The 26,927-nt window shown below is 38.4% G+C and overlaps 1 protein-coding gene across 2 annotated transcripts; it reads left to right on the forward strand.

Annotated features, from left to right (window-relative positions):
• Positions 1-2,840: 2,840 nt before the first annotated feature.
• On the forward strand, positions 2,841-26,285 carry TUBGCP5 (tubulin gamma complex component 5). 2 transcript variants are annotated; one of them, XM_072030467.1, is made up of 24 exons: positions 2,841-3,091; positions 4,192-4,245; positions 4,322-4,430; positions 5,433-5,529; positions 6,134-6,244; positions 6,795-6,874; positions 7,926-8,061; positions 9,082-9,199; positions 10,596-10,685; positions 11,232-11,325; positions 11,628-11,874; positions 12,063-12,265; positions 12,986-13,101; positions 14,025-14,293; positions 15,236-15,434; positions 16,823-17,011; positions 19,758-19,940; positions 20,225-20,309; positions 20,430-20,550; positions 21,544-21,722; positions 22,557-22,682; positions 23,265-23,353; positions 24,154-24,254; positions 25,268-26,285. In XM_072030467.1, the coding sequence occupies exons 1-24, from the start codon at positions 2,895-2,897 to the stop codon at positions 25,312-25,314; spliced, it is 3,240 nt and encodes a 1,079-aa protein (XP_071886568.1). In that variant the 5' UTR covers positions 2,841-2,894; the 3' UTR covers positions 25,315-26,285. The 2 variants fall into 2 exon arrangements, with proteins under 2 accessions (XP_071886568.1, XP_071886571.1); XM_072030470.1 differs by lacking the exon at positions 6,134-6,244 and having other exon boundaries at positions 2,842-3,091.
• The last annotated feature ends 642 nt before the right edge of the window (positions 26,286-26,927 follow it).

Raw genomic sequence — 26,927 nt, forward strand, 5'->3', positions numbered from 1 at the left:
ACCAAGCCTTGCTACTATAAACTGGCAAAACAATAACAGAAATGAGGCTTATCATGAGAAAAAAAAAAATAGAAAGAAAGAAAAAAGTAGCGTTAGAGTCTTTTATGACAGAAGGAGCACAGATGTTATACATTTGTCCCAGCCCCTGTATCCTGTTTTGAAAACCAGCGATACAGATTTCTCATTCACCAGCCACAAAGGGTGTATTTTTGTTGCCTGGAGGCTTCAGGGTGCATGGCTCTTCCCTCACTTCTTGACGCCTCCAACAGAATGGATCAGCGAATTGATCCATGTTAAAATTCATTGCAAAACAGAGCTGAGATTATTTCTCACCAGGATCGATTCCCCAATGCAGCTCACTGGGTCACTCCACACACAGCACAATTGAGGGTGTGGTGTGAGAGGAAAATGACTTGCACAGGGAAGCCGGGAAGCAGGAAATCATTAAATCTGTGTTTTGTGGGACTCAGTTTGTCCCATTAGCCATCCAGATCTGGAATCCTCCATGCGACAATCCCTTTTATTTTGGTGGGGTGCTGAAGTGGATGGATGCCAAGCTTGTCACACCACAAAGGGTGCAGATGACACACGTGCTACAGTCGCTGCAAAGCCTGTAACTTCCCCTCTGAACAACGATCAAAGTGGTGGCACAGATATACTTACATACGCAGGACTAAGTGATAGGCTAAAAAACACAGCAACTCTGTAAAAAGAACAGTTGAAGCCTCAATGTCTAATATATTTTTTAAAATGCTACTCATGATATTCCAAGCATTAATTACTATAGTGTATACCACTGGTGCCTACTGACTCTGTAGACCTTAATTTATGCCTAGGACAACAAATTATGGGTCAAAACACTGCTTGGCTAAGTACCGCTCAACTTAAAGGCAAAGAAATTTCTTCTAAAGTAGGAAACAGAGAGAGAACATCAGAGGAGATGTAGGAACACCAACAATGTATACACTTTTTCTACTAGTGTTTTGAAAATTCGGTTTTTGTAAGTAAGGCACCGAAGCAGCACGCCTCCGAGCTTCTACATCTGAAGCTCAACATTTAGCCTGCCTTGGTAAAAGTGTGCCAGTGCTCCTGAATGCACCACAATAGGACCAGAGGGAAGAGAACTGGCTGACTGGCCGAGCTCAGAGGGTGGTGATCGGCAGAGCAGAGTCTGGCTGGAGGCCTGTGACTAGTGGTGGTCCCCGGGGATCAGTGCTGGGTCTGGTCTTGTTCAACATCTTCATCGATGACCTTGATGAGGGAATAGTGTCTGCCCTCAGCAAGTATGCCAATGACACAAAGCTGGGAGGAGTGGCTGACACGCCAGAAGGCTGTGCTGCCATTCAGCGAGACCTGGACCGGCTGGAGAGATGGGCAGGGAGAAACCAAATGAGATTTAATAAGAGCAAGTGTAGAGTCCTGCACCTGGGAAGGAACAACCTAAAGTATCAGTCCAGGCTGGGGGACGACCTGCTGGAGAGGAGCTCTGAGGAGAAGGACCTGGGGGTCCTGGTGGACGACAGGCTGACCATGAGCCAGCACTGTGCCCTTGTGGCCAAGAGGGCTAATGGGATCCTGGCGTGCATTAAAAGGAGCGTGGCCAGCAGGTCAAGGGAGGTGATCCTCCCCCTCTACTCTGCCCTGGTCAGGCCTCACCTGGAGTACTGTGTCCAGTTCTGGGCTCCCCGGTACAAGAAAGACAGGGATCTCCTGGAAAGAGTCCAGCAGAGGGCCACAAAGATGATAAGGGGCCTGGAGCATCTTCCTTATGAGGAAAGGCTGAGAGACCTGGGTCTGTTCAGCCTGGAGAAGAGAAGACTGAGAGGGGATCTCATCAATTGCTATAAATCCCTGAGGTGTGGGAGACAGAGAGATTTGGCCAACCTCTTTTCAGTGGTTTGTGGGGACAGGACAAGGGGCAATGGCTGCATGTCAGAGCACAGGAAGTTCCACATTGACATGCGAAAGAACTTCATGGTGCGGGTGACGGAGCACTGGGACAGGCTGCCCAGGGAGGTTGTGGAGTTTCCTTCTCTGGAGATATTCAAGGCCTGTCTGGACGCCTACCTGGGCAGCCTGCTCTGAGGAACTTGCTTTGTCAGGGGGGTTAGACCGAATGATCTTTAGAGGTCCCTTCCAACCCCTACAGTTCTGTGATTCTGTGATTCTGTAATGGCCTCAAGTTGCCCCAGGGGAGGTTCAGGTTGGCAATGAGGAGACATTTCTTCTCAGAAAGAGCAGTCAGGCATCGGGACGGGTTGCCCAGGGGGCTGGTGGGGTCACCGCCCCTGGGGGTGTTCAAGGAGAGGTTGGACGTGGTGCTTGGGGACATGGGTTAGTGGGTTACAGTGGTGGTGGTGGGGGGTGATCAGACCAGATGATCTTGGAGGGCTTTTCCAACCTTAATGATTCAATTTTACTGTTGTTAGGAATATGAAATTATACAGACTATTGTGTTTTTACAGAAGAAAGGCCTTAGAAAGAAACTCCCTTTAAAAAATACACAAAGCATAGCAACAGAATTTAACAAGTGTGACACCATTTATTTTAAAAAGGACATTTTTGTGCTGCTGATTTGATCACTTGCAACCCCCATTGGTTGTGCCGTTTTAAATGCTTCCGTGGTGAAGAGCAAGGCTCTTTTTCTTCACCACGAAAGAGGAGCAAAAGAGACAAAATCCCAGCGAGCACCCCGCCGCCAGAACGGTGGACAGGGGCCGCGAACCCGCGCCCCACCGAGGGCAGCTTCCCCCTCCCGCCTCACCCTGAGGGACAGGGAGAGCTCTCGCGAGAAGTCGCCGCGAAATCTCGCGAGAGGCGCTGCGGGCGGCTCTGTGGCGCCTCCCGCAGGCGCTTCCCGCCCCCCCCCCCGCCTCATCCCCTCAGCCGCCGCCATGGCGGCCCCCGCCTCGCCCGGCCGCCGCAGCCGCTTCGAGCAGGAGCAGGAGCGGGCTGTCCGCGCCCTGGTGCGCAGCATCACCGGGCTGCACGGCGGCAAGGAGCCGCCGCGGGACACGGGGACCGAGCAGGAGGCGGAGACGGAGCTGGAGCGGTTCCAGACGGCGCTGGATTTCGCGTGGTCCAACTTCAGGTCCGCCCCGAGCCGCTGGGGAGGGACAGGAGGGGAAGGGGGAGGGCAGAGGGCAGGGCTGGTGCTGTCCCTGCTGTCTGCCACAGCTTCTTCTTATTCACCACAAATATTTGCTGTAACGTATTCTAACATCACATGCAGTGCTTCCTTGCTACAGAAGCATCACATGCTTGCTAAAATCCTCGCTGCCAGGCCTGCAGTTTCGTTTTCCAGTTCGTTGCTGTGACGCTTGGAGGTGATTCTGGGTTGTCTGTCTAAATTCAGGCTGTTGAACTTGACTTTCACCCCCCTGACTCAGATGCAGTTAGTTTTCATTTCTCTCTGCCGCCATACGAGTTCTCTCACTGGTTTTGTTCCCATTGTTGATGGAAACTGAGGCAGAATATTAGGCTGGGTTCGAGGGCCTGTGTATTGGGTACCTGGTGCTCACTGCTGTCAAGTCCCACTTTGTGGTTTCTCTGTCTGTATAACTGATATATATATATATATACACAAAGAAACTTACTCCTATTTTAATTTCTTTTTCAAAGTCTATTGTGCCTTTTACAAGTTATTTATTTTTTAATTCACATACCTTTGTTTTACCTTCCTGTGTACTGATTAGGCTCTCTTTTCTTCTAGGCACCCTCCTTTGCCATTTTTAAGGGAGCTTCTTTTGGGTTTTACAGGCCTTCCCTTGTGGATGTTCTGCCTGTGCTGGTGGTGCAAGTCCCAGATGATTTTTGTGTGTTTGACACAGATGCCTTTGACAATAGCGTTCTTCATCTCCTTGTTCTGCTTGACTTAACTGACGACACATTTTAATTGCTTGCTTTGCTGTTACAGCAGTAATTTTCCATTCAGTTGAAATTGCTGCTTAACCGTAATCTGCATTCAATTTTTCCATCTTTAAGGTCAATTGTAGTTAATCCTTGCTGAGATCAGAGGCGCGGAGATTAAATTCTGTTGATGTTTAATGACGTTGCAGAACTAAGCATGCTTTATTAAAAGGAAAATATATTAAGAAAATGAAGTTGTCATCATGTATGTAAATCAGCTTTATTTTCTTCCTTACATAAGTTGCCTTTTCAAACTTATTCTGATACAGATTTCTTACACAGGTTTCACCGTTTTCTGGATGTGAACAGTCATAAAGTAGAGAGGACAATAGAAGGGTGAGTTTCATGTTTATGGACTAATAATCAAGGAGTTAACTTTCTTGAAGTGTTATTGAAACTTTTTTTTCGTTAGAATACATGAAAAATTGATAGTTCATTCTGACCTTGGAAAAGCTGCAAGCTGGAAGAGACTAACAGAAAAGTTTCTGAACTCACCACTCCCAAATGTTGAAGAAACAAAAGTATGTATGCCTCAGTTTCCTTCTTTTTTCCACCACCCTTGCGTTTACACTCATAAAGCGGGCTTGTGTTGTAATGTTGAGTTGGAAATTTTTGGTGGCTAAACAGTGAGGTTTGCAGTTGCTGTTCAAGTTATGGATTTGCAGGGTTGTAGTTTTCCCATTTGTTTTAGAAATAGGTTTATTGTTTTTTCAGGGTTTCAGCATGCACAGTTGGATGACTTAAAGGTAATCTTTTTGCTGCAGAGCAGACATTTAGCAGTCAACATTATACAGGTGTTGCAGCTGAATTCCTGTCTGTTCTAAAACAGTAGCTGAACAGAAGTTCTTGCACTTAAGTAACAAGACTGCAATTTTTGGTTTTAGTACTCCCAAATGGAGTGTTCCTGTCCCATAGCTTCTTTGTTGAGACCATGTGTGTGTTTTGCCTTTGGTACACTTCGCTTCAAATCTGTTTAGGATGCGGTCTGGATGGAAATGGTGAAAGTTGTCTCACTTGGACATTTTCTAGTGCGATAGTTTAATAATGAATTTGGCCTTTGAAAACTGGAAGTTTCTTCAGCTCTTGAGCCCTCAATAACGTACACATATCTTGACTTATTGTGCTGTATGTACTCTAGATTTTTAAGTAAGTACCTTTAGTTCTTGTTTTGAGAGTCAAATAAAATTGAAAGCCCACACAAGCACTTTATACTTGAATGTTCCAAGTATTGTAAGACTTGAAAAAGTTATTTTCTTAAAGGAGGTAGATAGCAGAAATCCATCTGGCTGTTGACCATTTCAAATGGTCTGCTGAAGAGCTGTGGAAAGTCAGAATAAGGCCAAAGAAAAAAAACTCCTGATAGCAGTGGTTGTGCTCTAAGCAGGTATCAGGAAATAGACCATAACGCCAGTCTCCGCAGGAATTAATGCAGAGCATTCCTACAGTTAATAGGCTGAATTTGTTCCTAACCAAAATCATTTAGTCCTCTTATTGACTTGTTTTTTTTTTAATGTGTTTTAAAGACAGATACACACTATTCCATACTGTCTCTTCTGTTATGTTTGTCTGATTCTCCATCCAACACCACCTATGTGGAAAAACCAAGACAAAAAGAGACAGGTAAGTTTACAGCTTTTTTTGTGTTGCTAGTTAAAGATACGCTCAATTAATGCAGTCTGATAAGAAGGCCATTTTTCCTCTCCATTTTATTATCTCCTTCACATCGAGATGCATTATTGATTGTCTTTTTTATGATTTATACATTTTATGTAGCCTGCAAATAGCCTTTCCTACCCCATTTATGTTACATTGCATAATTAAGCTTTCCAGTTAGGAAAGCACCTTGGGAACTGTTTCTGCCTTGTACTGCTGTCACTTACTAATGTTCTCTACCTATTCAGCAGCTTACACACTCAAAGGCAGACAACTGGTTTCTGTCCTCAGTCTCTGTCTTGCACCTTAATAGGAGGTCTGTTGAAACAGCTCTGGTAATATAAATTCCTATGTTCCCAATGTAGTCAAGGAAAGCTAAATGCCTTGGAAGGTTTCCAGAGGGAGATCCCAGTTGCCTGCATTCCAGAGTAGGACTGTTTCACTCAGTGCCTAAAAATGAGGCTTGTGCTTAAGTGTGAGTGGATACCATCCCCCATTTATTTACAGTGTTGTATCATAGACCGAAAGAAGAATATTTCAGACTAACCTAAAGAAAATCTTGCATCTTAAGATTCCTTTTTGAATGATCTCTGCACATTCCCTCGGCGGTGTTTTGAATGCACTTTCAGCCCCTTCCAGGAATGTGAATATGAAGAGGTTATCTCAAACAGCACTAATTACAGTTGAGTAAGCTTCATGTTTCAGATAATATATTGTAAGTGTGACTTGTTATTTTTTAAAGTATTACACATCACGTCATTGATATGTGGTGTCTTTTTTTTTTTCGGAGAGTAAGATGACCCTTGCTTTATTGTTGGTTACAGTCCAGTATGCTTGTGCATCGGCAAATTACAAATTCAGAATGTCTCTGCCAAGCTAAATGAGATGAGTTACAATAAGTAATATGTTGCATCCTTGCATGTTTTTCCAGGAATGAAGTGTAGGGTAGTGTATGTAGTAGAGATAAATATGCTGGTGGGACGCTTTGCTGCATATTTTGAGTGTACAAACAAAAGAATTGAGAATGAATAAATAAAGAATATACGTGGTCATTACCACAGTTTGTGTGTTGCGTTGAAAGTGTATAACCTTGTTAAAGGAGTGGTGGTGTAACCTGAAATGGATGGGAATGCCTTTTGTTTTAGAGTAAAAAGGTAATTATAACTTTGGAAATGTTTTTAAAGAAGACAGAGTTATGTGATACTTAATATTTTTCTTATTTATACTTCTAGAAAAGGAAGAAGAATTTGATTGGGGAAAGTATTTGTTGGAAGGAGAAGAAATTTACCTTGGCCCAGGTGCGGATTCACCGGTAAGTAATTTCTTAAGGTAAAAAAAAAGTAAGCGTATAAACTGTTTTAATGTATCTGGTTGAGTTGCCCTGGCTTCTGTGCTATGTTAGATCAATTCTCACAGGATTCCCTACTGTGCTGCTTCTAACTTAATACCGTGAAATACACACAGACTCAAGCAGAGTATCAATAATGCAAGTGCTTTTGTTCTTGACCCTGTTCTGACTTAGTTCAGCAACTAAGCTGGCCCTTTCTGCTGACCCTTCTGCCTGCTCCTAATCAGAACTTCCTGTAGTTCTGCAGTTAAACGTGCTTCCACTCTCAAGCTCTAATTCCCCTGAAAGGTTTTTTGGAGGAAAAAAAAAAAAAAGCTTTCCTTTGGCAGCCAGTGTATTCTTCTGACCTCTCTCCTAATTAACAGGCAATTGCAAGGCTTAACCAGATGCTGTCCCTGGTATGGAGGGGTATGACAATGTTTTAGCACCAACATAGGATGTATAATGACAAGAGGAGATCAGGACAACAGCAGATTCTCAAGTAATAATTTCGCAGTACTAGCTGAAATTAATAGAATATATGTGGATTTCCCTGATCATGGTAACATAGGCTTCTGGAATTTAGAAGCTTACCAATATTGTGAGAAGTAACCAGTATGGCACTAAGTAGGGAGTAGAGGAAGTTCAGGAGTTGATGTCACATTTTTGAGTCTCAGGAGACGTTCTCCTGATAACTTTGAACAGCACAGCAGCGTTGTCGGAGCCTTCTCTTGTGTGATTGTGGGCACGTGGAATATGTTGCACAAATTCAGTAGCATGTGCTTTATGCTATACCTAAGACCAATTGTGTTTGATTTCCTTGCAGATAAAAACAAATGCTTCTTCCACCTCAGACATGCAGCCTTATTGTTAATATAACTTAAACCACTTAAACTCTGGGAGACAGTTACATTAGTTTTAGTGTTGTGAATTGGCTTTATAGTGAAAACAAATAATAGGTTATGTTCAGCTTCACAGATCAATAGAAACTGAATATAGATCTGCCTATTATACTGGATTTTGTTACACTTGCTAGGATTGGTCTGGAGAAAGTGAAGAGGAGGAAGATACTCAGCCTTTGAGTAGGGAGGACTCGGGTATTCAAGTGGACAGGACACCTTTAGAAGACCAAGATCCAAACAAGAAAACAGTACCTAATGTTTCCTGGAAAGGTTAGATTAAACTGTAGTTCTTATAATCATATGTGCTCAAATTTAACAAGCTAATGCTACTTTTTTATTATTTAGTTGAGCTACTGTTAGACCTAGAATTGTAATTTAAAGATGCACCTTACTGGCACTGCCACTTGCTTAATTTTTAACAGTAAAGTAACAACATGGAAGGCTTGATTTGATTTCTGTTGATACTAATGGAGAGGGCTTCTGCTTATTTGTGTGGAAATATTCTAAGATAGAAATGAGAACTTATACAGTAAATGTAACATGCAGTTTTATGGATATAATGTAATTTTTTTATTTTAAAGTATCAGAATACTGAAATAATGTGATTGACAACAGACAGTTGACTCAGTTGTAGATATGAAACATTTTTGAAAAATCAGTTCTGTCATTCAAACACCAGTTGGCTTACTCTTGAATAGCTTCAGGCAATATTAACTGTAGCTGTATATTTTTGCATAGAATAATTTAGGACACAAAATACCTTGTATAAATAGACTGTAATATTCATAAGGCTTATAATCAGTAGCTATATAACTAGGGTTAGGTATAGTTTTCTTGATAATCACATTTAAGAGAAAAACATTTTTAGGTAATGTACTGAATGAATAGTAAGAAGGAACAAAGAGAAAAAGCTAAAAATATTTGGCACTTTATTTTTTTAAGTCAGCTTATGTTTAAGTCAGCTTAAGTTTTGTATACATTGTTTAACAATTGCCTGAAGCACATTCTGTGACAAAGGATTGAAAACTATATAAATGTCTGAGTTTATTTTCTAGGACTTCTCCTTAACTTTCAGGAGATAAGATATGTCTGTGTCTCTGTGTCACATAACTTCTGCATGATGGTATCATGCAAGTGAGCACAGAGAAGTAGCTGTAATTTGTGATTTATTTCAAAAGATCTGTGCTTCTGCAGCTGAGTGCATAGGCTTATTAATAACTTCTCCTGTGTTTTTATAAGCATTTCTCAAACAAATAGAAATACCCCACTCACTATCCAATGTTTTCACAGTTGGTGAACCTGATGCCCGCAGTTGGCTGGAGCAGCATGTAGTTCCTCAGTACTGGACCGGAAGAGCTCCTCGTTTTTCACATAGTTTGCACTTGCATTCCAACCTGGCTGCGGTCTGGTAAGAAAACAATACCACCTACATATTCCTTAGTGGCATATAATTTTAAATAATGACTTTATGAAGCATCTTGACCATTAAAGTGAAAAGGTAGTATAGTTTCTGCTGATTTAGGGAAAAACATAATTTAGTTAAAAGGGTACAAATTAATAAGATAAACAAACGAGCTTTTTTTTTAATAATTTATTTTCCTTGTATGTAGTTTTTATTACTTTTGTCATTATAAGAAAGAGAGTTTTCCTTTTTCAAAGAAGCAGATGTTACTGTTGGAATTTTGTTTGGGTGGACCCTTCTGAAGGTCTCTGTGGAACTAATGTAAGTGGGTTGTAAGTGGTCCTGGAAATTACGAATTCCCTAAAATTTAACTTGTGGTTTATTTTTGGTATCTTGCTTAAAAGGTTAATCTTAAACAGTGCTTTTATGGGGGAAAAAACATTCCAACATCCTCTGTGGTGTTGGAAAGAAAATGAGAAGGTTGTTTAATTAAATAAAAAAAAACAAAAACTAATGCCTGATCATCTTTCCTTCAAATTCTGAAGGATCAGTACTGCATGAATACAGACCATTAGATTTGTCTTTGGTTTCTTAATTTAATGAATCTCATAATCAAGAAGTTAAATTTATTTTAGTGTCAGTTATATTGCCAGTTACGAACCAAAGTTTACAGTCGATATTAGGAAATCAGTAACATAAATAAAGCAATACTACTTCTCTTATGAAGTTCTGTTAGCAGATGTGTGATAAATAAACAGTATTAATCTGGATTATTGAATTTTTAACATGATTACATAAATATTGCCATTGATAATACTAACGACTCAAAATACTACGGATGCAAATAATTATTGCATACTTTACTAAAACGTGAAAAATATTTTGGAAGAATTGTGCAACACGGGATCATAGGGAAAAGTTCTTAGTTGCTAGTGAAAGCTTTCAGTCCTTAAGCAAACTTTTTGGAAAAAGTATGAATTTTGTGATATGGGTTAGAGAAATTGGTATGTTACTTTTTAGCTTAGTACTTTGAAAGAAAGAGTTAACTCCATAACTTTTCATGGCATTGAGAACGAAATAGTAAGTAGTCACAGGTCAAGAATAAAAAACAAAACAAACAAAAAAAGCTTACCCCCAAAAAACTCGGATTCAATAATTTGTGTATTTGCTTAATGGTTTGTCTTGTTATGTACATGGTATTTGAGTGCTTTCCATAGTATTTTGCTTAATGGTATGAAAAAAAATATTATTGTTTGTATACTTAAAATGTCTGCATGAGCATCATGTCTACCCAGATATAATTACAGCAGGACCGAGCCTTAATAATATTGCTTCATCCTTACTTTCAGATTATTCATCTGTAATTTCACCCTTAAATCACTTTCATTTCATGTTTTACAAGGGACCACCACTTGTACGCCAGCGATCCTTTGTATGTGCCAGAAGAGAGAACACTAGTCACTGAAACTCAGGTTATACGGGAAACTCTTTGGTAAGAGCAGCATCAAAACCTGCATTTTAATTTCTAGTGCTTGACTATCCTCATTCAAGGAAATAACAGATTAATCTTTGAAGTTTTACCTGATGAAAGAATTATTACTGAGTGTTTAGCTTCCAGTGTTGCTGACAAGAAAAAATGCTGCTAGCATTTATCTAGCCATTCAGGTTCACAAAGAAGAAAGTAGCTTACTGCTTCTTGTATCTTCTGATTCCTCAAATCTAACTGTTAAGAACCAACTTGTTCTTATCCTGCCCATAGGGATTTTAGTACTGTGTCCATTTTTTACAAAGTAGGTTTGACTCATCCCATTATTGAAAAATACCTCAGCTGGAAAGGAATTTTAGGTTATGCTTGCCTGGTGTCAGTGTTTTATTGTTCTTGTAGCAACAACTTAGAGCACCGGTAGCATTGTAGTGGATCTGTGGTCCCCTTTCATTTGAAAAAAGGAAATGGTAGGGAGAGCTAATCCTGTTATTAATTATATAATTGAGTCCATTAAGGGGTGAAAAAGCATTACTCTTTTCATTTCTTTTCAAGGCTACTTTCAGGAGTGAAAAAGCTTTTCATATTTCAATTGAATGATGGCAAAGTGGCTGTGCGCAACGATATTATTGTAACTCATTTAACCCATGTAAGTTGTTCCTGAATCTCAGCTGAGTATCTGTCAATAGGAAGATGCAATTTTTGGGGAATAGGAAACTAAACTGCTTGTGGAAAAATGATGTTTCTGTAATTGTTCTTAATTTAGTCAAAACGTGCCTGACTTAATAAAACAGAATGAGCTGTTCCAGTATGTGAAAATGTGATAAACTGATAGAGATGGCAAAATTTCATTATATTTTAATTCATAGAAATATCTTGGGATTTAATTGTTATGCTTTATAAAATACAATTTATTATTAGATGATTCTAAAAAATACATTTTTTTTCTAGAATTGCCTAAGGTCTGTACTGGAGCAGATAGCAGCATATGGTCAAGTTGTGTTCAGACTACAGAAGTTTATTGATGAAGTGATGGGACACAGCCCGGAAAATGTAATGCATGGAACTGTTTCCACTCCAAAGAAAACTACTGAAGCCCCATTCAGAACCTACCAAGCTTTTATGTGGGCATTATATAAATATTTCATTAGCTTTAAAGAAGAACTTACCGAAATTGAAAAATGCATCATCAACAAAGGTACAGTGCATAGGAAATAGGCACACAAGTACATTTTATAAGAGGGAAGCACACAAAACATTATGCAAATATGTTTTGAAACTGTGGAAGATGCTATGCTGCATTTTAAAAGCTCATGAATAGCATTGCCAGAATATGATTTTCTGCTGGATGTGCCTTTATACATTTTCTTTTCTTCCTCCCCTCAGACAAAACAGTCACACTTTCAATAGTGATAGATAAGCTGTCTCCCCGGCTGGCACAACTAAAGGTACTTCACAAAGTTTTTAGCACAGGAGTAGCAGAAGTTCCACCTGACACTAGAAATGTTGTACGAGCATCCCATCTGCTTAATACTCTCTACAAAGCTATTCTGGAATATGACAGTGTTGGAGAAGCATCTGAGCAAACGGTAGGGGAAATCATTTTCTCATGCTAGAATATTTGATATCTTAAATTTCTTTCTGGGGTGTGAGTTTGCTAGCTTACAGCTACTGGGGGTAGGGGGCAGATTTGGTAGTCATAATAAATTACTGTTCTCTGAGAAGAGTTCATTCAACCTGGACAAAGTAAGATTTATGAGGAGATGAGCAGCAGTGTGTTTTGGGGACTGAGGGGAGCAACTATGGGGAATCAGAGGCCAGAGAGCTGTTACAAAAGAAGGAGCTTTGGAGTAGCTTTCCCCTTGTGTTATTTCTACAGGTGCATAATTCAGTTAGTGTTGAAATGTAGGGTTTGGGTTTTACATTAACTTGCTGATTATACTAGTGAAAATGTAGTAGATACCATTGTGTACTTTCGTTTTCCTGTTTTCTGCATTACAAAACCACAACATGTTTTGTGACTATCAGTTACAGCATAAGGGATGTAAGAGTGAAAATAATGAAAGTTGCTGTTCGGGTCTAATCCTAATGACAAAAGGCATATGGGGAACCTTGCACAATCAGTGCTGCCATCAAGAGTGCTAAAGCTGTAATTTTTAGTACAATATTTTATCTTTAAAAATCTTTAAGGATAGTTACGTATTTCTTATAAACTTAGGATAGCACAACTAACAGGTTAGACTTTGCCTTATTGCTTGTAATACTAAAAAAAACATTCAGCTACTTTCTTCTTTTTCCTTTAAATTCAGGTGTCCCTTCTGTTCTCTCTCTGGGTTGAGACTGTGAGGCCCTACTTACAGACAGTGGATGAATGGATAGTCCATGGTAATTTGTTTGATCCTGCAAAGGAATTTATCATTCAGAGGTAGGGATACTGATACTGGACCCACCTAATGCTGTGCAAGTATGAATACAAAACCTGCTGTAGAGCCTAGGAAGTAAATGGGGACAGTAAAAATAGGGTTTCATGTTTATTATTTCACTTGAGTAGAATTTGTTTCTTAATCATTCTATTATGGATTGCTTCAGATTTCCCATTAGGGAAATTACCTTAGATTTTGATCCATACCAGGTATTGTTCTGGAATAGAAATTATTTTAATTTTTCAATAATTCATTATTATGAAGAAATCCGTAGTAGTTGAGAACTCAAAAAACCTTATTGCATCCTACTTGACTTTTCTTTCTGTCATTCTATAGTTGTGTTTTCATAACTAATAATGGGTGATTTCCAATCCTACTTATATTTGAGCTTTGCTTTTAATTACATGATTTCGGTTACTTTCCAAGTAACTTCAAAGACTAAACTGTGCATGTGATACATAAACAGCACAAAAGAGCAAAGTGGACTAAGAATTGAGTTTCACCTACTCTGGAATATTTCAGCATTCCTAGTACTACTTGCTTCTCTGTGGGTTTTATGTACTAAATAAATCTGCCTGTCAGTCACTAGTAATTGTTATGCGTAGCACTGTGGGTAATTAATTTCCCACACAAATTTAATTATAATTATCTGCCTTGTTTAGGGGATTTGGTTAGTTAGGTGTGTTGTGTTTTTTGTTGTTTTTTTTTTTAATCTGCTGTGAATTGATTCTTTATTCCGTTAAAGCTATAAGCCTTTCTAGAAGTGTCTGGATAGTTTATGATATGAACTTATTTTATATGCTATGGATGTGCTTCCTGATTACCCTAAAAGAAGGGCAAAGTATAGAGCAAAGATGAAACTTACTTGTATGTATATTCATCTTTTTTAAAAGGAAATATTCAACAGCTTTTTATTTCTTTGCAGAAACAAAAATGTTCCAGTTAATCATAGGGATTTTTGGTATGCTACGTACACATTATATAGTGTGTCAGAAAAGACAGAGAATGAAGAGAAGATGAGTGATAATGCCAGTGCCAGTTCTGGCAGTGACCAAGCCCCTTCAAGCAGGCAACACACTATGGTCTCTTTTCTGAAACCTGTGCTGAAGCAAATCATCATGGCTGGAAAATCCATGCAGCTGTTGAAGAATCTTCAATGCAAAGATGGCTCTCCGCAGCAGGCTGCATCGAGGGGTGAGGTGGCACTTTGTCAAATACCATGCTGTAGGGTATCCAGTAGCATGGGTGTATTCTATGTAACTGTTTTTCTGCAGCTTTAGAATAATGTAACTGTCCTTGTTATGTGTCAGTATCATGGTTTGTAACTTCACGTCTAATTGAAAACCATCTTCCAGGGCAAACAAGTAACAAGAACAAAGCAAACGAAGATTGAGCATTCCCTTCCCTTTTTATGGCTTCCAATATTGCTTTCTTAAGCTTGTTTTCATATGCTTTCAAAGCACATTTAATTTGTTATGAGACAGACAAAAACAGTTTTTGTGTTCCAACAGTAAAACTGTTTTGGTTTAATAAGTAGTTGCTTTTCATTACTAAGTAATTGAATAATTCTGAGATAGCACACAGAACTTCTTTAAAAAAGCAGCATACTAATAATTAGAAGAAAGATATATTGACATTTTTATAAATTTTTATATTTAGGAATTTTTTGAATGATTGTAAAAGGACACAGCAGTATAACCAATGTTGCTTTTTCAGAAGAGTCAAAATACATTTTTTGTTTAACTCAGTTTCTGTATGTTTAATAGAGATTAAATTATTTTGGAATCTCTCTAGGCTTGTTGTCCCTCTTTGATGTGAGAATGTAATTTTTTCTAGTAAAGGCTGCAGGGCTGTTTAGGTGCTAAGAATTAATTGCTTTTGCGATCGGAGGAAGAAGTTCTCTGACAGTCTCTGATGAGCAATGCATTTGAACTTATACCTGACTTTAAGCATTAGACTTCCTAATTTGGCAATACTTGGTTCTAACTATGTACTTGAGTACTTTCTTGAATAATGGCCAAAATGTAGTTTGCTAAAATATATCAAGAAAATACTAGATTCCACAGTTCTTCTTGAGTGGTGGTGCTGTTATTTTCTAGAATAAAGTCTCACCATGAAATGTGTTGCCCAATTTAGATGCTGAAAGAAAGAGTTTGTATACGCTGTTCTTGGAATCAGTGCAGTCTCGCCTGCGGCATGGGGAAGAGTCTGTTCCAGATATTATTACAGAACAGCAGGCCACAAAGCAGAGCCTGATAAAGATGCAATCTATAGCAGAAAGACACTTGGAACTGGATGATGTCCATGACCCACTGCTGGCTATTAATTTTGCTAGGTAAGTAAACAACCACTTGCTAAGAAGGATCTTCCTGCGGTGTTGTTGAGAGCAGTGTTCTACTTAGTGATATTTGGTAAACCCAAATTTTTATTGCTGCTGCAGTAAAAAAGCAAGCACAGTAAAGAATGCTGATAATCAGTGGCAGAGTCTAAATAAACACTACACGTGTGCTTAGTTAAAGAAAAACAATTAAAATCAGTGAGGAATCTCCTATTGACGTCTGTTAGCATAGAGAGGGAATAATCTTTTTCATAACCTTTTTAGCACACAGATAAGTGTTTTAGTAGCGAATGCAGCTATGAAATCTAAACTTCAAATGTGCTTGCTTGAAATTTGTCTTCAAAATACTTGGTGTGTATTCTTTGAAAAATGCAGCTTTGTGGTGTTAGAAAATTTAAAAGCCTTGCAAAATTCTTGTTTACTGCATAAACATTGTTATTCTTCATAAAGAGGGAAGTCACACAGATTAAAGATGTCTTGAGAATTAGCAGGAAAGGCTAACTCTAAACATCTTTCCTTTTTGTCATTGCAAATAAGAAATAGCTATTTATGGATTTGCTAAATACCAGCTATCAATCACGTGCTTTCAGTTCAGTCTTAGAAGGAGTTTGTTTTAAAGAAATCATAATTAAGAGTAGATAAGACTCTATTACTTCTCTTGTTCATTGGGACTAATCTGGTTGTTAAAATTGACAGTAAGTTTATTTCAATGTCTGACTCATCCAGTCGGTATCTGCAATGAAGCAGGCTTCCTCTTACAGTTGATTCAGCTACTGAGCAGATTTTCAAAAATTGTTATAATTTTTTTTTTCTGTGACAAAATAACTCTACTTACTGGATGTAGGCTGCCCACAGACGCACTCTTCCCATGGAATAATATTAAAGATAATACAAGTATCCCATATTTAAGGTGTCTCAGGCAAAATCTGGATTTGTGCCTTTTTTTCTTTACCTGGCAGTTCGTCTGGCTACTCCATATGCGTAACATAATTTAAAAAGTTGATAATGATAAAGGGTTTATTAATCTGTTTGAACCTGATGTTGTTATTTCAGTGTTTGATTATTATTTATTCCTTTGTGATTACAGTGCACTGTTCTTTTTCATGCTCTTATGCCTGGTCATTATGTGTTGAAACTAACTAGAAATGGCTTAGTTATAATATCACTATCTCACGTAACTGTAATATTATATAATTATATAGCTATATAACTGTAATCTTTTAATATAACAGTTGCAATTAACAGTTACAAACCAGCTTTTATTCTGCAGTATTTTTTTGTAGAGTAGAAGCTCCAATTTCGAGTAAGATTTTCAAAGGTATGACATTTTTATATATTGTAGGAATTATGTGCCTTCTTCCCTAAGTAGTGTGTTTATTTTGAAGATTATATTTGGAACAGAGCGACTTCCACGAGAAGTTTACTGGTGGGGACGTTTGTGTGGATAGATCCTCGGAATCGGTCACCTGCCAGACCTTTGAGTTGACTTTGAGGTCTTGCCTTTATCCTCACATAGACAAGCAGTACCTGGAATGCTGTGGTAATCTGATGCAAACTTTAAAGAAGGATTATAGGTAAGAAAGTAAATCAGTTTCCCTCACCATTTCTATTTACCAGTGATATGCTACATACCAAAAACATAATTCTTATTTTAAAGATTTTGATTGAAAAGCCTCAAAGTGTGTTGTATTTCTTCTGCAATTTGTTAATTACCAAGAAAATCATTAACAAAGAATCATAGAATCATAGAATATCCTGAGTTGGAAGGGACCCTTAAGGATCATCAAGTCCAACTCTTGACACCGCACAGGTCTACCCAAAAGTTCAGACCATGTGACTAAGTGCACAGTCCAATCTCTTCTTAAATTCAGTCAGGCTCGGTGCAGTGACCACTTCCCTGGGGAGCCTGTTCCAGTGTGCAACCACTCTCTCTGTGAAGAACCCCCTCCTGATGTCAAACCTAAACTTCCCCTGCCTCAGCTTAACCCCGTTCCCGCGGGTCCTGTCGCTGGTGTTAATGGAGAAAAGGTCTCCTGCCTCTCGACACCCCCTTACGAGGAAGTTGTAGACTGCGATGAGGTCTCCCCTCAGCCTCCTCTTCTCCAGGCTGAACAGGCCCAGTGCCCTCAGCCGTTCCTCGTACGTCTTCCCCTCCAGGCCTTTCACCATCTTCGTAGCCCTCCTCTGGACACTCTCCAACAGTTTCATGTCCTTTTTATACTGTGGTGCCCAGAACTGCACACAGTACTCGAGGTGAGGCCGCACCAGCGCAGAGTAGAGCGGGACAATCACCTCCCTCGACCTACTAGTGATGCCCTGCTTGATGCACCCCAGGACACGGTTGGCCCTCCTGGCTGCCAGGGCACACTGCCGGCTCATATTCAACTTGCTGTCTACCACGACCCCCAGATCCCTCTCTTCTAGGCTGCTCTCCAGCGTCTCATCGCACAGTCTGTACGTGCAGCCAGGGTTTCCCTGTCCCAGGTGCAGGACCCGGCACTTGCTCTTATTGAACTTCATGCGGTTGGCGATCGCCCAGCTCTCCAACCTATCCAGATCCCTCTGCAAGGCCTTTCCACCCTCATTCGAGTCCACAACTCCTCCAAGTTTGGTGTCATCAGCAAACTTGCTCAAAATACCTTCTATTCCTACATCCAGATCGTTTATAAAAATATTGAAAAGTACCGGCCCTAAAATGGAGCCTTGAGGGACCCCACTAGTGACCGCCTGCCAGCCTGACGCAGCGCCATTCACCATAACCCTTTGGGCCCTGCCCGTTAGCCAATTGCTCACCCATCGTATGATGTTTTTATTTAGCTGTATGGTGGACATTTTGTCCAGTAGGATCCTATGGGAAACCGTGTCAAAAGCCTTGCTGAAATCCAAAAAAATCACATCAGCTGGTTTCCCTTGGTCCACCATACGGGTGATCTTATCATAAAAGGAAATCAGGTTAGTTAGGCAGGACCTACCCTTCACAAACCCATGCTGGCTGGGACCAATGACTGCTTTGTCCCCCAGGTGCGCCTCAATAAGTTCGAGAACCATCTTCTCCATGATTTTACCAGGCACTGATGTGAGACTGACAGGCCTGTAATTGCTAGGGTCTTCTTTCTGACCCTTCTTGAAAATCGGCACAACATTTGCCAGCTTCCAGTCTACCGGGACCTCTCCAGACTCCCAGGATCGTTGAAAAATAATTGAGAGAGGTTCCGCGATGACGTCCGCCAGCTCTTTCAGTACCTGGGGATGAATCCCATCCGGACCCATGGACTTGTAGGGATCCAGGTGGAGTAGCAGATCCCGCACACGTTCAGGGTCAGTTGGGAGTTTGTCATCCCCACTGTCCCGGTCCTCTAGCTCAGGGCACCCTGGGTCCCGAAGCCCATCATCGGCATTGAAGACAGAGGCAAAGAAGGCGTTAAGTGTCTCTGCTTTGCCTATGTCATTGTCTGTGAGGAGACCTTCCCTATCAAGGAGCGGCCCTATGTATAAGAAAGGGAGATTTAACATTGTTGTGAGTGAAGCTTTGGTCTAACTTGAATCGACAGCAAAACCATTGTTTGTCTTGAGCGGTTGTTTAATAGAGAAGTTGTTTCAGATCGTATTTTTAATAGTGTTGCTGTTTGGAACTGGAAGGCAAATTTTAGGAGGCCAGAATATATTTATTTAATATGAGATTCAATTGCAGTAGTATAACATTTGTATTATACGAAACAATATTACTGTGTTTTTGCTTTTTTTTTTTTTTACTACATAAAGTGAAAATGACTATTCGTTTTATATTTTAGGTGATCATAAGTCACTGATTTTTAATCTCTCTAAAGTACTTAATGAAGTCACTGTGCTTTTAATCTGCCTATAGGACTTAATGTATTTTTATAGTCTTTGTTTCTGATAAAGTAGTTAAAATCACTTTGATCACTTTTTGGAGCTCCATATTGAAGTCCCTTACTACACAGAACTCTCCCTGAAATTGCATCTCCTTTCCTAAGTTCTGTTTAGAAAGAGGGATGGGATTGCTAAAGCTGTCTTTGAGAATAGCCTAGCCTGTAAGAAGGCTGAACTCCATGAGCACTTCTGTTGAAGATAGTGTGTTGTTCAAACTTATAAGAAATAATGGGATGATTATTTTGTTTTATTTGAATGTACTTGAAGGCTGCCTGAGGGGTAAGCATAGGATTTTGTGTGGATTGCATTGAATTTCTTTTCAATACTGAATTTTTGCAATGAAGAGTTCTAATGTTTTGTTCTGTAGCAACTATTTGATTTTGCTTGTATGATTAAGCCTTCAAAAATGTTGTATCTTTCCCTGTTTAGGCTTGTAGAATACTTGCAAGCAATGAGAAACTTTTTCTTGCTTGAAGCTGGTGATACTATGTACGATTTCTATACATCCATTTTTGACAAAATACGAGAAAAGGAAACGTGGCAGAATGTTGCTTTCTTAAATGTTCAACTTCAAGAAGCGGTAGGGCAACGTTATCCAGAGGACAGTTCAAGGTAAAATGCAAAATCCTGTAAAATACACTTTAGTTATGGTTTCTATCATATCTGCCCATAGTAAAATACTTCACTTGCATAGGTCAATGCTAATTATTGTGTATTCATTACAAACATCTGTTTTAATGAAGCTTTGAGCTTCATTAAACCTTCTTTCTACACACCTCTACCTAATTAAATTAGACAATTGATATTTAATGATAAGAAATTAAAAATATCTGATGGAGGTAGCCAGTGATTTAAAACAGATCACCATCAATAAAAACACTTCTTTCTTTGCATAGGTTGTCTATATCATTTGAAAGTGTTGATACAGCTAAGAAGAAACTTCCTGTCCACACCTTAGATGGCCTGACATTAAGTTATAAGGTAAAGTGTAGTAAATTAATATTGCAGTGGTTTTAATTCTAGAACAGATCTGAAGTGTTGCGTTAAAGTGACTTAACTTTTTTTGCCTTGTCTTTCTGTCTTATCCTCTGCTCTTCTTAGGTTCCTTGGCCTGTGGATATAGTTATAAGCTTAGAGTGCCAAAAAATTTACAATCAAGTATTTCTGCTCTTGCTGCAAATAAAGTGGGCCAAGTATAGCCTAGATGTTTTACGATTTGATGGTAAGAAACTGTTTCAGTGAAAGATACTCTAAAAACTTTTTCTGTGGTCTAAGGGTATAAATAGTCTGCTGCCTTCTTCAGTTTTAACTAGTATTAACCAGTTAGAAGTTTGATTCATTCTGTAAAATACAGAATTAGTTTCAGAAATTAGATATATTAGTTTCAGAAATTAGATATATTAAGCAGGGTATATTTTTCACATTGTTTCAGCATCAGGGATGATACCGTTTATCCATGCATTCCTGTTGTCTCTGTGGTTCAGGTCTGGTTAGTTTATATTGAAACTTGCTTCATTCTTCAGACTTTGCTGTTGAAAGGTCTGTCCACCACACCCTGGTGTTTTGCTTTATTTATAGCCCAAGTTTTATCAGTAATATCTTGCAAACAAATTAAGGAAACAAAATGAAAAAAAAAAATACTCTGAGATTGAAACAGTAAGCTAGACAGGAATAGATACTTGAAGCTATAATTTAAATATTTGAGGGTTGTAAAAAGAGATATCTTGGTGTCTTCCTTCACTGGATTATGCTTTTCCTTTCCCATATAAGTTCTTGTCCTAGAAAATTCTTGTCTAGAAAAACAAATTATAAAGTTGATGCTTCATCTATGTTTCGTGCATCAGTTAACTAATTATTTTCCTGAAAGTTTTCTGTTGTTTAAACTTAAACTTTATGTATATATTTTTGTTCTAGTATTTTCCCCATTGTGGAGATAGTATGCACGTTTATTTTTAATATAGTTGTTTGTTTTTCCTTTCACATAAATAGCTTTTAAATAGCACTTCCTATTCTAGTATTTATCAAATTGCATGGTGGATATATTTTCAAACTATTTCAATATATTGCTGCTATATTTTAATAAAACACCTGAATTGCAAGAAAAAAATTGTGTCACACAGAATAATAAGAAATAAAAATTAGTTTCAAGTTACATTTTAGCCACAGTTTGTCTTCATAAATGCTTCATTTAAATACTTTTGCATTTTCTTTTTAGAACTAGTCAGTGCTGCAGAAAACTCACAGGTTAAGGAAGGAACCTTATTAGAACACGGAACACTTCCTCTATTTGGAATGCAAACAGAAAGTATAAAACAACAAATACATCGCATGTTCCTCTTAAGAGTGAAACTTATGCATTTTGTTAACAGTCTGCACAACTACATCATGACAAGGGTTTGTCTTACATCTTAATTTTCATTTATACTAAGAACTTGTAACTGAAGATGCAGTATTATTTTTTCTTTGTCTACTGAGACCAAATAGGTGCAAATAAAAAGCAAGATCGTGTTCTAATGTCCATTCTACAAAGTGATTTGAACTTAAAAATATATCAGTATTTATTTGGCTATTTAAAATCAGTAATTCTAAAAATACTTTGTAAGTTCTTCATGCGGACAAATCTTTTGATATAATTAGTTCTTTTCTTTTTGGTTGTTTTTCCCAGTGTTATGTTCCTAGCGTGCAGTCATGTCAAAATATGTTTTTTAAGCTGTTAAATCTCTTAAGAGATATTATACTTTCAAAAGTATTCCGAAAGACATTTTTATTTAAATTGATACTTCTCAAAAATATCTAGTGTACTGATCCAAATGTGTATGTATAACCTTTCAAAAACAAAGGTAATGCCTCTAGATTCATATCTGCTTTACTATTGCCTTTTTTGATCTTTTATGAAATCAATATTCTCTAAATCAACTCTTCTGGGGATACTATGCCTGCCTTTCTGCTGTGACAATGTTCTTATTTAAGTGAAGAATGTCACTGAGTTGTGAGAAGAGCTTGAAGTTTTTACTGTGTTGGTGGTAGGGAGGTTGAGCCTGAAAGATGCAATTGGAAAGGGCAGAGCAAATGAATGGAGCAATTATAGGCTCTCTCTCTCTCTCTCTCTCTCTCTCTCTCTCTCTCTCTCTCTCTCTCCCTCCCCCCCTCTTGAAAAAAAGTCTTAAAAGAGAGTTGTAAGCACTTGTGTGGAACACTGAATTTAATAACTGTGGTCTTCTCCTTAAGATTCTTCACAGTACGGGCTTGGAGTTTCAGCACCAGGTAGAAGAAGCCAAAGATTTAGATCAGTTGATAAAGATTCATTACAGATACCTATCTACAATCCATGATCGCTGCCTGCTGAGAGAAAAGGTGTGTAAAAAAAATGGAATATTTGGTACATTGAGGTTAGCAGGACAAGAAAATGGTTTAGTACTACGATGCCTGTTTTGCAGTTCATACATATGTAGCAGTATATGGGTCCCCTAAAGGAAATGGTAGCTCATCCAGAGTTAACACTGTGATTCAGTTTCTCTTGCAAGTCTCAGCTCTAATTCTATGAAGGAGAGAAGAGAAGATAAAATGAAATTCTTTACACTGGGTTTCACTTAATTTACTTGGTTTTGAGAGAAAAGATGTTGGGATTTGAACAAACCGAGACTTGGAAACGTAACGAGGATTGTATATGTTGGTGTGGTAGGAAATGGAGATTCAAGGCTGTAGCCTTCTATTCCACGTGCTGTCTGTACTAGTCCTCATCGAAATAATCACAGAAATGAATGAGAGAGCAAATACAAAACACATCTTAAATGTGAAGACTCGCCATGTACCTAGGAGAGTGTGTTTTGTAGATCAGATTAAATGGCATGGGATACCTTTGTATCCGTAATAATGAAAATGATGCTTAACAATGAATTTCTGACTGCTGTTCCTTTTGTTTGATTGTTACTTTAGGTTAGCTTTGTGAAAGAAGCTATAATGAAAGTGTTAAATTTGGTACTGATGTTTGCAGACCGTTGGCAGGCTGGTTTGGGGGCTTGGAAGTAAGTATACATACCTAAAATTCTACATGGTTGTGATTTCACAGCTCAGAATGTGCTTTTGAGTTTTTTTTGCCCATGAAATAACAAGAGTTTGCTCAGTGTTTAATACCAGAGCTTAACAGATACCAGAGGCTAATTGATGTTTATTTTTAAAAAGTGAAATTTGTTTTAGATAGAAAAATAAATAGAACATAGCAAGTTTCGTGCACCGATGTCAGTGTATATATTCAGTATTTACTAATTAAAAGTGTGCTTCATACGTAACTTTTAAATGTAAAGTCTTGAAAAGATTGTAGAGCATAGCAACAAAGAGGGTTTTCTTTTCAATTATGTTTGCTCATGATAAAATGAGAGGTTCAAGGGTTTGGTTCATGATGGAGTTTCCTAGCTGTGATTTGAAGTTGTAAGCAGCCAGATGCTTACTTTATTAAATGTTATTTGAGAAGTGGGAATATTGCTCCAACAATAGGGACCATGGATGGTTGTGCTGAAATTCCAGTGAATCATAGGAATAGTAGTTGTTGTCAGTTGGAACCACACAGTTCGTCCTAGTAAATATAAAGATCTCTAGGGGGATAAAGAAATCATTCCTAATGCCATTGCGATAGCGCTCAGGCACTCCTGTCTAAATTGCCTGAGTTTTCTCGTAGTGTTATACACAGACATAACTGAAATATCGTGAGTTCAAGGCAGATTGCTGTGCAAAGAGCACTCTGGTCATTCACTGGGAAGTTGTGGTTATATTTTGCAGATAACAGTTGTTCAGCTGTTAAGTGTACCTCTGTTAAACTGTTTTGTAGGATGGAATCCATAGAGAAGATGGAATCTGATTTTAAAAACTGTCACATGTTTCTTGTAACTGTCCTCAACAAAGCTGTCTGTCGAGGCTCTTTTCCTCACTGTAAGTACATGAGGCTTTTCATAAACCTATACTTGTTGGGGCACAAGCTTTATTATGAATATATTTTAATCTGTCCATACATCTTAAAATACTTAGTTTGTGAAAGGTATTCAGGGAAGCGTGAAGCCTTACTTTTTAATAAATTCAATCATTATTTTTGGAGTATGTGTACCATACTTTATTTTCTATGACAGCTACCTTCAGTTTACCTCTTTGCTTGAGGAAAATGACTGATGTAGCCAAGAGAGTAACAGGCAGTCTTCTACATGAATAAATGAAACCAAGACCTGGGGAGCATATAAAAGCATTCTTTCTGATGTTGCTGGGTGACAGTTGTGATACATCTTAAACAAATAAAGTTTTAGTATTATGATGACTTAGGTGTAGCTGCCCAGAGCCCTTGGCTCTGCCCATCCATGTAGGAGGTTGCTTCATCATAAACAGAAACAGCAGAGGAGGATGTGGCTGTGCTTCCACTTGCATACTGATATTAGCTTAAATTGCCAATTGATGCCAGTTTGAGTTAAGGGGACAACTTCTGAATGGAATTAGCTGGGATATACACACATATTCACCTTACTTCTTTGAGAGCAGTGCTTTACAAAAGGAAGCAGGATGGGCTTCTAAGAGAGGTTTATATCTTATATCAGCGCTGTTTAGCCTACAAGAGCTTGTATGTAAGAACTGTCCGTGAGGATGGCTTACTGCACATAACTCCCCCCAACTTTTATTCATTTTTTTATTTACAGACATCAGTATTTCTTGGCAGTTAGCTCATTTCTTGACAGTTCTTTTCAGTTTTCCATTAGTTATTTGAGGTGGTAACAAAAATGGCAATATGTTGCCTGAAATGTCAGAGATTCATAAAGTTTTAAACGTCTTACCATCTTAAATCCTGAAATGTTAAAATTTAAAAAATAAACTGGTATCTTCCCTTTTAAACTACAACGCTGAATATTGCAGTGAATGTTTGCAGACTGCAAATACTAACTTTTTTATGGTTTGCTTCACAGTGGAATCCTTAGCTTTGTCGCTGATGGCTGGCATGGAACAAAGTTAACACTTGAACCTGAACTACTAAGCAACTGAAAGCAGCGTTTACACTGAATTTCCATTGTTAACTGTGAGCATTTTACACCCCATTTTGAAATGTGTCTAGCTAAATAATACTGATGGTTTGGAGTTATGTAAAGTATGTTAAAATGTAAATACTGTACAGGTATTTAAGTGTGTTGGTTGTGGCTGTACTTTTCTCTGTATGTATATGCTTTAACATCAAAAAACATGCAGTGTAAAATGCATCCTTTGTAAACAGTCTCACTTGAAAATATATAAACTGTATTTCATGCTGTATAAAGGATTTTTTTTTCTATTACAAATGATTGTTGATTTACTGTTTCCATTAATTTTGCAGCTCTGAATAGGTCACATGGCAATGTGGAGTGGCATGGCAATTCTTATTATTCAAAAGTTTTGTTGAGTTCATTTTAGCCTCTTCCTTTGAGAAAAGGAATCATATTTGCTTAATGTTCTTAGGGAACAATTAAGACTGTTACAATAAACTGGTATAACAAAATACAACATCAATTTAATTAAAGGATATTATTGGAGACCATAAAATACCAGTATTTTGAATTTAAATGATCAATATTTACTAATTTTAGCACTGAACTCTTGTCAGTTTAAGCATGATCAAGATCACAGTGCGTGATATATAAATTTTAACTACTGGATTGCTGAGGTGTTTGAGGTGGTCAGATATGACTTGACCCTTCTTCAAAACTGTTTGCAAACAAATCTTCTAACTAACAACTAACTTCTTGTAAAGAGGTAGATCATAATACAGAAGGGTACATTTTTAGAGAAGTAAACGTGGGGCTTGTTCTGCACAAGATGACTTGCCCTGTCTTCTCCCTATGGAATTTTCTCTGTAATTCCGGCATCGATACACTTCTATGTTAAAAGAGAATGTTGATCACAGCCTTTTACCTTGTTATTTATTTGAATAAATAAAAGATATAATAATTGTAATTCCACCGTTGTGCATGTATTTCTGCTGGAACCTAATTGGTAATTTATTAAAGCTTGAGAGATGTTCCTGCTATGGAAGTAGAGTATTTACTACCAGCCATGAGACTGTGGCTTGTGTTATGAAGCAATTCTTTGCAGCTGTGAGTTGCTGTGTTACTTCACATGAAGAGGAATGTTGTGAGTCTTGTGTGAACAGGACGTCTCAAAAGGTTCTTCAAAGCTACAACCATTTTTTTTTTGTATATAGCACTAGGAAACTTCCTACTATCCTGTAGCATGTTCTTTTTTGTTTGACTGAGTGGAGGTTTTGCTTTATAGAGAACATCTTGTATTGTCCTCTGCAACTGCGTAACAGTTTTCCAAGAGAATATTTTGTGTGACAGGAGGACAGCTCCTAACACAAGTAATTTCTGCTTCCAGTTTATCGTGACTGGTTTTCGTTTGAAATTCCACGCAACGTATCGCATGCAGAGGCAGCATATATGCTCCACTAAAGGCTTCTTGCTCATTCAGGGTAAAACTGAATAGCACACGGGTAGTTTTTAATTGTATACTTATACTGGGAAGTTCAGCATTTGCATGCAGTGGCTCATTATTTTTTGAGTATATGGATGTTATGTACTCTATGCTCTTAAAAATCTA

Source organism: Anas platyrhynchos, chromosome 1 (genome assembly GCF_047663525.1).
Source record: "Anas platyrhynchos isolate ZD024472 breed Pekin duck chromosome 1, IASCAAS_PekinDuck_T2T, whole genome shotgun sequence".
NCBI classification, from domain to species: Eukaryota; Metazoa; Chordata; class Aves; order Anseriformes; family Anatidae; genus Anas; species Anas platyrhynchos.